Consider the following 9,858-nt stretch of genomic DNA (forward strand, 5'->3'; position numbering starts at 1 on the left):
GGAAGAGTCCTTTACACTCGCGCTGTGGGGAGTTACCCTGGCCCCTCTCGTGGCCTGGTGTGTCCACACACTCTGCAGCCATGAGCCCTGGGGCATGCCCAGGTAGGGGTCACAGGGGCCCTGAAAGGACCGGCAGGCTCAGGGGACACCTCTGCGAATGAGGAGCCTGGTTCTGGGGGATGTGGGGCCTGGGAAGAGTCGTGGGTGGAATGTGGGGTCTCCATGGTAGCTGGGGAGCTGTGTGAGCAGAGGTGAGGGCCCAGGAAGGCTGCCTGTTCCTGGGGCCATCTCAGGCCAGGCCCTGGGAGGGCTAGTACCCTCCTCCACCATGAGCCCCAGCCAGCCCGCCCTGCCCCTCCCCCAGTGCCAGGAGCAGGACGGGTGGCCTCAGCCTTCGGTCATTATTTAATGATAATATAGCAGACCCCAAGCCCTGATGGCACAGGTGCCCTGGTCAGCCTGGGCTCTGGCTGCCTGCCCCAGATGGCATAAGAGCAGGGGCACCTGGCACAGGGGTCATGGACCATTTTGCCCACCCCTGGTGGGAGTCCAGCCAAAACCTGCTAAAAATAAACACTGTGAATGAGAGCCAAGAACTGGACTCCCGAGGAGGGCAGCTGGGCACCCGGGTGCCTCCCCACGGCCCACCCATCCTGCCTGGGACCCCATGGCTGGGAGGGGCCGTGTTGGTCTGGCTGATGTGGGACTGTCCTCCAGGCGAGCAGCCGCAGCCCCAGGGGTGAGCGGAGGGTGCTGAGGGCCCTGAGGTAGTGGCCTCTCTCCCTCCCTCTCCCTCACTCCCGGTACGCTGGCCTCAGGTGTGCGTGAGATGGGAGGGCCCTGCAGGGCTGAAGGCGGCTGGTGTCCCCACCCCGCCTGCTGCAGAAGCTCTTCTCACTGTGCTGAGACGTCCCACAAGGGAGCGGTGGCCCTGGCCCATCCACGCCTCTCCACGGTGGCCTCAGGGCTGCGCCCGCTGTGTGCCTGGATGCCCCTGCTGGAGGGTGCCTCCGAGCCTGCCCCCAGGCATGGGCTCCCTGTGAGGCTGCGGAGGTCACAGCGACCGAGGCGACAGGGTTCAGAAGAGCTGGGCTCTGGCCAGCGGTCTCGCAAGGCCTGCAGCCCTGGTCACGTCCAGCACTCCCATCAGGGGACAGTGGGCCTGCTGTTGCCAGCTTGTGGAGAGCACGGAGGTCAGCATCCCTGCATGGCCTGGGCAGGCTGGTTCAGGGTACGGGGTGGTCACCTCCCAGGCGGCTTAGCACGGGAGGTCCCTGCTGCTCTGTGTCCTCCTCAGGGGGCGCTGGCCTGGGGCTCTTGCAGTAGGTCTGCAGGATGCTGGTGGTCAGAGGGGCCAAGAGCAGTGTCCGTCCTCCTGTCTCAGAGCCGGGGGACCCCGGGGGCTGTCTGCCGAGCCCCGGCGGCCCGGGGACGGGGGGAAGACGATGGTGGCGTATTCGGTGTGTATGCAGGAGGCAGGGGGCTCCGGGGTCGGGGTTTTCTCTCGCCACTGGAAGTCCAGCTCCCCGTAGTCCAGGGCGAAGACAGGCACAGCTGTGGCCTCCTCCTCAATGGAGAGAGGAAGGGAAGGGTTGGAGAGGCTCATGGGGAAGCCTGGGACAGCCCAGACCCGAGTCCGCGCTGTGCTGCCTGCAGCTGGTGGGCTTTCTGAGCAGGTGTGTCCAGCTGCCGCCCTGGGCCTGAAGGCCCTCCCACACCGCCCCAAGAGGCAGCCTCCTCTGTGGCTGCGTCCCCTTCCAAGCTCTCCTCGGCACTCCTGTAGATTCAGGATTCCACAATGTGACTTTTCTAGCTCTTTTCTGCCCAGCATAGGATGAGCAATGGCCTCACAGGCAGGCACACCTGTGTGCCACGCACCCTGGGGCAGAGGCAGGCTGAACCTAGGGGTGGCTCCGGGCACCTGGGAGGAAACGGCCCTGCAGGCCCTCGGACACCAGCCCTGGAGGCAGTGTTGCTCACTGGAGAAGGGGACCCAAACTCACCAGGGGCTGCTCTTTGCTTCTGGCTCCTCCAGCCTCTGCGGAGAAACACATTCTGAATCTGGAGGCAGATGCAGAGTCGGCCTGCCAGGAGAGGGCCTGCCAGGAGAGGGTCCCTGCCTGGGACTTCCTCAGCACACCCTGGGGATTTTCAGGCCCTGTGGGGATGTCCCAGGAAAGGCGCCATGGCTTCCTTCCTGGGCACTGACTGGGAGCCCCCGCTGCATGGAGGATCCTGGTGTGCGTGCCTGCCACAGGGACAGGCCTCCCTCTGTCCCCCACTGGTGCAGTGAGGCAGACCCAGAGATGCTGCAAGTGGCCCGGTGGTGCTGCACAGAGACACTGTGCATGCATGTGGCTGCCCAGTGGGGCACAGCATGCCCTGAAGCTTGGGGAGGAGGGAGCTGAGCATCAGAGCATCCCTCAGGAAGTGACAGCCCAGGGACCTGGCCACTGAGAAGGGGGCAGCGGCCCAGTGGCTCCTGCTCAGGATATGTGGAGTTCTGTCCAGGCTGTAGGCTGGCATCACGTCACGAGGAACCAGTCCCAGGACAGCATGACCCAGCAGTGTCTGATGGCAGGGCTGGGGTTGCAGAACAGACTCCGACCCCTCCCTCCAGCCCAGGAGGTGACTCTCTTCGTCAGAGTGATTCATCGAGGACCAGCTGTGTGGGCTGTGGCCAGCGTGTGGGGGGAGCTGGGGACAGAAGCCACTCGGGGAGAGTGTGGGGAAGGCCTGGCAGAAGCCGGGGCTCTGCCTCTGCAGGACAGTGGCAGGCCTGTGACAGGCCTTACCTGGCATGGCCCTGGAGCAGGTGGTGGCCAGGATCCAGGCCAGCAGCAGCACCACTGGGACACCCACCAGGACGCTTGTGACACCAACAACCAGGCCTGGAAACTGGCTGGCCGGCCTGGGCGAAGGACGGGGGTGTGCTGTGGGGGGCTCCAGTGTCAGGGACTCCAGGACCCTGTCTAGAGGGCCAAAGGGACAGGCGTCAGGGACACCCATGTTGTGTCCCCAGGCCTTCATGGGCACCACGGCCCTCTCCAAGGTCTGAGGAGTGTCCACCCAGACCCATGGTGATGGCCATTGCCCTGCCTTGCACATTGGGGGTGCTTCTAAGCACAACTCACTCTGAAAGCACCTGCCCCCTGCCCACCTCCCTGGGCTCTGCCCTCCCTCAAAGGCACATGGGGCTGGGTGCTTCCAGAGGGCAATGGGGACGTCAGGCACCGTGACTGAGTCTGGAGGGTCCCTAGACAGGAGGTGTTGCCCACCCTGGCTCTGCCTGGCCCTCACCTGTCACCCTGAGCTCTGCAGCTGGAGTCTCCTGGATCTGCACCTTGGAGGACAGAGAGATGACCCCGCAGAGGTAGAGGCCGCTGTCGTTGCACCGTGCTGAGAGGACGCTCATGTGGAAGTCGAGTCCGTTGGGCAGCCGGGTGACTTGGAAGCGGGGGTCCCTGCCGGGCTCGCTGAGGCCCTTGTGGAAGGAAGCCAGCTTGATGTTCTGCTTGCTGGGGCTCAAGCGGTACCAGTTCAGCACCAGGTGCTCTGACCAGTTGGAGAAGCTGCAGGTGAAAGTGGCGTTTGCTCCCTCCTGCACTGTGAGCTGAGCTGGAGAGAAGCTGAAGAGGCTCGACGGCCTGCTGGGGGCCTCTGAGATGGACAGAAACAGCCGTGTGAGGAAGGGCCGGGCAGCCCCGTGACCCTCCCCTGGCCTATCGGAACAGAGTGGCTTGCACAGCCTTCCCTGGCTGGAAGTCCCTGGGCAGTGCCCTGCCTTTCCTCAAGCCCCTGGGACCAGTAGACGCTCACCTCGGCACAGAGCTCTCCCTTTGACTTTCTGAGACCTAGGCTGGGGCTTCCGCCCAGCACTCTGGCTCTGACTCAGCTCCCCTAAAGACTTTGACCCTTTTCTCTGTGGATTCCAGGTTGCCAGTGCCCCAGGGAGGGCTGCACTGGGGCTTCTGTGGGTGCTGGCCTGTGGGTGGCCTGGGCTGGACCTGTGTAGGGTCACTAGGATGCTGAGTTGGTGGGGAGGGACTTCCCCTGAAGAACCCAGACTCTCTAGGGCTCCTTGGCAGGCTTGGTTCTGGCCCTGGCCCAGAGACCAGGCATGGACAGTGCTGCCTGAGCAGCAGGCAGTGTGGGGCCTTCATGTCTTCCAGCAAGACCCTGGGACTGGAGGTCACAGCAAGGGGCCCCCAGAGATCAACTGGGCCTTGTGCTCAAACAGACAGAAGTGGGTGCCTCAGGGCTGGGCTCCCCACTCTTGCTGGTGTGTCTTGCCAGGGCCCCGTGGGGACACCGTGCATGACCCTGCAGGGGCCCAGCCCACATGCCTCAGCACGCCCGCTGACACGCAGTGCTCCTCCATGGGGCCACATGACACCCAGCAGCCTCCCAGCCCCGATGGACAGGAGGGAGCATGGCTGAGCTCACACGTGCTGGGCATGACCCCACGGGCAGACCCTCTGGGCAGTGAAGCCTGTGGCCCTGATGTACGGTGGGCAGGTGAGGCCCTGAGGGATGGAGCACAGGCTGAGCTGCTCTGGACCCGACTCCCGAGTGTGCTGGCTGCTTGCAACCCAAGCAGCCGTGCAGTGAGGGAATTTCCTGCACACACATCTCAGGGCACTGCCCAGCAGGGTCAGCTCTGGGACAAGGCCCTGCGGCCACCCACCCACACCTTCTCAGTTTGCGTCCTCTGATGCTGTCCTGCTCACAAGTCCACTGGCTCTGCCTCTTGATGCAGGCCCAGCTTCATCCCAGGTGCTCCCTGCACAGTGGCAGAGTGAGGCTGCCCGGCAACAGTCCCTCTGTTCCAGGGACAGGATGGCCTCTAAGGTGACGGGTTCAAGGTGGCTGAGGCTCCAAGGAGGAAGAGGGCCAGGTACGGGTGGTGAGCCACCATGAGGCTGCCTGGCACAGGGTGGACAGGTGTCTGGAATCAGGGTGTTTGAAGGGCCTGTGGCAGCCACCCCTGTGGGGGCTCCTGAGACCCCCACCAGAGCCCTGCTGAGAAGCGCACCTCCTCCCCACCCAGGGGCAGCTGACTGCACCACAGCCGTGGACGGACGGTGAGGGCCCTGCAGACCCAGTCGAGTGCTAACTGGATGTGAGGTGAGCACCACCCAAAAACTGAGCTAGGACGCCTCCCGGGCTGGGGGCCCCGCACCCTGTCCAGCGTGTTGAGGCTGCAGCCTAGGTAGCTCTGGGCAAGGGGGCCCATGGTCCAGTCCTGTGGCTCTGTAGCACCAGGATGACCAGGGTAATCTGGAGGCTGAGGGGACTGGAAAGGCCAGGCCAGAGCGGGGATAGCCCGTGCAGGTGGACTTCCCTGTTAGCAGGTGGCCCTTCCTGTGTGACCCGTGTCCTGGCCACACACAGCAGCCCAGCACACAGGAGCAACCTTGGTGGTATTGACACCCACTCGTCATGCTTCAGATCGAGAACACATGGAACTTCAAAGAAAACCTTGAATAAATATCATGAAGTTGGACTTAGATTTTGGATGATCTACCTGCAGGAACATGGCATCTGGGAGTGTTTACTGCTGGTGGGGCTGTGTCACCCTGCCCGGGGCCAGGGGCCCCTCCTTCCTTTCATCCAGCATGGCCACATCTGTGACCTTCTTCCTTTGGGTCCAGAAACCTGGGGTTTCCCACCCGGCTCCCCAAATCCATGGACACACCAAGGCCCAACCACCAAAGCTTCCAGGCAGATTCCCACGCCCCCTCGTGGAAAGCCCTGGACCAGACCAGGGAGCCCCACCGTCTGGGAGCCTGCCCCATCCTGTGCAGCCTGGTGCCTGTTGTCCTGCCTGGCAGGACCTGCCCCTCGCCCGGATGGCTGAGGCCCATGGGCACACCTGCACTCCCAGGGATGGCTATGGGCTGCCCAGGCAAGACCCTGCAGGACTTTGCTGGTGGACTCAGGGCCTGTCCTCACCGGCCCTCGCCTGCTGCTGAGCCTGCACATGAGACAATTGAGTCACTTGTGTCATCTTCTCTCTCACAGGGGACTGTGACTGCCTGGGTCTGTCCTGGGGGCTCTGCCCTGACCTAGTCCAGGTGGCCTGCCTGGTTCTGCCCAGGAAGGTCCCTGCTGCTGGCCAACTTCAGCACTGGGATGTCCATCCCAACATCGCTGAGGTGTGCCAGCAAGGCAGCAGGGCCCCTCAGACCCCACCCTTGGCTGCAGGCCAGACCAAGGAGGCTTGCTCCATGGGAAGGGCTGGCCCTGTGTCCTGCTGCTGCTCTGCGTTGCCTGACCAGGGGACTGCTGAAGCAGAATGGTGCTCTGATGGTTAGGGACTCCAGGGGGCTGGGCCAGGGCACAGGAACAGAAGACATGCTGCCAGGCACTTAGCCCCACAGATGGAGGAAGGTGGCCCTGCACCAGCTGGGCACAGGCTGGGCCTTGCTGGGATATCAAGGGATTTGTCTGATCAGCACAGGGACAGACCCTGGGCAGCCTTCTGGACCTCCTGGTGTGCCTTGCTGTCCTTAATCGTCCTTAATTGGGTAATCAAGGATTTCGATGGTGTCTGTTTGCAGAAACTGATGAGGGACCTACCCTTCGCTCTGCAGCCTGTGAGGCAGTAAAGGGCCCCCCAGGCCTTTCTCTGAGTCCCTCCCTCCCCTCACTCACAGACCTTCACACAGGCCCTGGGGACCTACAGAAAGCTACCTGGCTTAGCCCCTCTGCCCACCGCCTGCCTGGGGCTCCCACCTCAGGACTGTGGCACGCTCAGGTGTATCCCAGAGTCAGGTGTCAAGGACTCAGCCTCCACAGAGGCCTTGGAGGGCTGGTCAGGCTGCCGGGTCTTGGGGGCACCGCCAGAGAAGGCACCTCTCAGAGCCAACACCTCACGCCTTATTCAGCAGGAACCATTTGGGGTGCCGAGAGCATTCCGAGCGGCCCCAGGTCCCCCAGAACCCCCATGGCTCTTATTCACCGTGAGGGGAAAGAGGCAGCCTCCTGCGCCTGGAGGAACGTCTATCCCGCACGGGATCCCTGAGTGCATCTGCGAGACCCTGGCCAGCAAGGAGCCCTCGGGCAGACCTCAGCCTCCAGCTACCAGAGTGTCCACACCCACTCCTCATGGCGAAGGCCTCACGCCTGGACTCTGAGCACACAGGAGCCAGGAGGGTGGCAGGACATTGCAGAGCCTTCATGCAGCCCCCGTCGCGGAAAGCAGACAGCTGAAGGTGCCCTGGGGACGGGGTGTGAGTCAGGGTGCTCCTGGGCTGCGTCCTGGTGGGGCGCTGTGTGGACGGTGTCCCCAGAGGACAGGTTCAAAAACTGGCAGTAATGTGGGTGGCAGGGAGTTGTGGGTGGTCTGTCCCCAGTCCCACGCCTGGGGTCCTGAGCGCCACATCACAGAAGGCAACCTTACCAGGAACGGGGAGGCTGACAGAACCATCAGGACCAGTCACTGTGGAGCAGGGCGGGCTCTCATTGGGGAACATGTACAGACTCACACGCAAGGAGGCAGCTCAGGAGATGCGTCCAGAGCCAAAGACCCCGGAGGCAGCCAGCCAGCCCAGGGGCTGGAGGGAGGCTGGACACACTTGCCATGGGGAGACCCCCTGGAACCGCCAGACACTACCTTCCTGTCCCGCACACCCCAGCAGCCTGGCCGACCAACAACCAAAGCAGCACTGGGACCAGCAGCCACGTTGCTGTGCTTCAACTCTTTCCTACGGTATTTTCCACAATCAACAACAAATCAACAAGTCTGACTTCAAAACATCACTCGCCTGGGGGTACCTTGGTGTAGAGCCCCGGCCCAGCACGTAGGAAGCCCTGGGTTCCCTCACCAGCACCACGAAAACCAAGAAAATCCCCCAAACCCAGAGAAGTGCTCCGGGTCCGGCTGGGCTCTTCTCACAGAAGGCCTGGTGAGTCTCAGGCGGCGCAGGCACTGGTCCGTGAGCTGCAGGGCGGGGACAGCAGAGGGGCTCTGGCCTGCCACCATCTCGTCCCCTCGGACTTCAGGGCCAAGTCCTAAGTGCGCTTACTTCCCAGGACCGGGCCGGCCGCCCCCGGGTCTGGGATATCACGACATGGGTAAGAAGGTGCAGGGCCCTGTGGGTGAGACCGGGTTGGTGCCATGAGTCCATCAGGAAGGAGCGGAGTGCGAGACTTCCAGGGCCTCTCGTCTGGCAGGACGAGCAGGACGCTGCCCTGATGAGGGGCTGTGCTCAGGGCTACTGGTGGGGCCGGGGGCACAGCACTGCTGAGAATCCTGCGGGCAGGGGCTGGAGTCTGGAGGCAGAGGTGGCCTCCCCTCTTCCGCTGTGGGGTGCAGACAAGCACCAGGGTGGCTTGCGTGTGGGGCCACCGGCTGACTTACAGCCATCCCGACCCCTCAGGTCCCTGTCCCAAACCAGGCACAGCCCTTCTGCTGGGCTCCCAGGAGGCCCCCAGGGGCCACTCTCTGGTCACAGGCCCTTAGCCACCATCTCCAGGTCTGCTGCTTCCAAGGCCTGAGAGCAACCCACTGGCCTTCTCAGAGAGGTGTGCTCTGAGGGGGGAGGCTGAGGACCGACTCACAGCCATGCCCAGGAGAGGGGCCTTTGGGCATGAGGGGGTGTCAGGGCAGCCCAGGCCTGTCACCTCGTCTGGGTCCTGCAAGGCCAGAGGGCAATCCTGGGCCTGGCACTAGCAGCCCCCTTCTCAAGATGCTGGCCTGGGCCTGGGGAATTAAAGGGATGAAATGTGGCACAAAAGGGTCAAGGGCAACCCAGGGAGGGCCCTTCTCCTCCACTGTGGGCAGGAGGACGGAGGGCTGCCCTGTATGTGGCTCCGTGTTGCAGCTGCTGGACTCCAGGGTTCCAGCCTCCCCAGAGCTCATGGTGGTCACTGAGGGCCTCCTGGCAAGCATCCTGGAGTCTGCCCAGAGTCCCCAGTGAGGCCACCTCCTGGGCCATGAGGGCTCGGAGGACGGATGGCCGGGGTGCTGGGACCGTCACCCTCTTGATGTATTAGGGAAGCATCAGCATCAATCGCGCTTTGGGGCCGTTCCACCCACACCCGGCCCAGCAGATGAGACACGCCGCAGGGCTAGGGTGACAGAGCCTAGGAGACAGAGCCTAGGGCTCTGGCCAGACTGACCATGGTTCTCCAGAGAAGGTGCTGGCCGCATCCCACACCCAAGACTAGCTTAGTTGGCACAAGAGCTGTGCCCGCCAGAAAGCAAGGAGGGCCGAATTGGAGGCCAGAGTGGGAGCCTCACCTGCCAAAAATAGGGTCCTCATGACCCCCTGGGGGCCTGGCCCCACCAAACACCCTTCCTACCACAGTAACCAAGGGTGCCAGTCCCTCTAGAGCCCTGATTCAGCCCCCACCCTGACCTCATGTCCCCGGGCCCCATTACCTAGGAGCCATCCTGGCCTCCAGCCCAACTGCAGCACTGCCCAGGCGAGTGGCCAGGGCACCCACCGGACCCGCATGTCCAGAGTGCAGCCCGCGCCTCCACCAACTGCTGAGGCCTCCGTAGCAGCTCAGTCAGAGGCAGGAAGGGAAACCGTCCCAGGTCAGGTAGGAGGGAGGGGACCTGCCCTTGGCCCCCGCCCCCTCTTCCTCCACTTCCACGTGGGCGGGGAGAGAGCTTGCCGCTCTGTTTCCTGCCACTCTGACTCGGGGTCCTGTGGAGTAGAGGATCCTATCCTTGACAGGTTCTGTTGGAAGATCTTCTCCCTCTTGGGGCCATAGGTGTGGCATGTCTCCATGTGTAGTTGCTTTTTAATATTAATAATCAATATATCATTAGAAATTTATCGGAAAAACATTGGAAAGGTTTTACTGTACTGGGACACAAAATAGTACACAATAAAAATTTAGTAG

At 63.0% G+C, this 9,858-nt stretch overlaps 1 protein-coding gene across 7 annotated transcripts; it reads right to left on the minus strand.

Moving 5' to 3' along the window:
• Positions 1-1,021: 1,021 nt before the first annotated feature.
• On the minus strand, positions 1,022-9,533 carry PDCD1 (programmed cell death 1). 7 transcript variants are annotated; one of them, XM_079132719.1, is made up of 5 exons: positions 9,389-9,533; positions 3,301-3,660; positions 2,796-2,911; positions 2,004-2,061; positions 1,022-1,567 (listed from the first exon to the last, which is right to left on the minus strand). In XM_079132719.1, exons 1-5 carry the CDS (start codon positions 9,462-9,464, stop codon positions 1,227-1,229), a joined length of 951 nt encoding a protein of 316 aa, XP_078988845.1. In that variant the 5' UTR covers positions 9,465-9,533; the 3' UTR covers positions 1,022-1,226. The 7 variants fall into 7 exon arrangements, with proteins under 7 accessions (XP_078988845.1, XP_078988848.1, XP_078988846.1 ...); XM_079132722.1 differs by having other exon boundaries at positions 2,004-2,084; XM_079132720.1 differs by having other exon boundaries at positions 2,004-2,038; positions 2,796-2,972.
• Positions 9,534-9,858: the final 325 nt, after the last annotated feature.

The sequence above is a fragment of the Sciurus vulgaris genome (genome assembly GCF_902686455.1).
Source record: "Sciurus vulgaris genome assembly, chromosome: 3".
Taxonomy (NCBI): domain Eukaryota; kingdom Metazoa; phylum Chordata; class Mammalia; order Rodentia; family Sciuridae; genus Sciurus; species Sciurus vulgaris.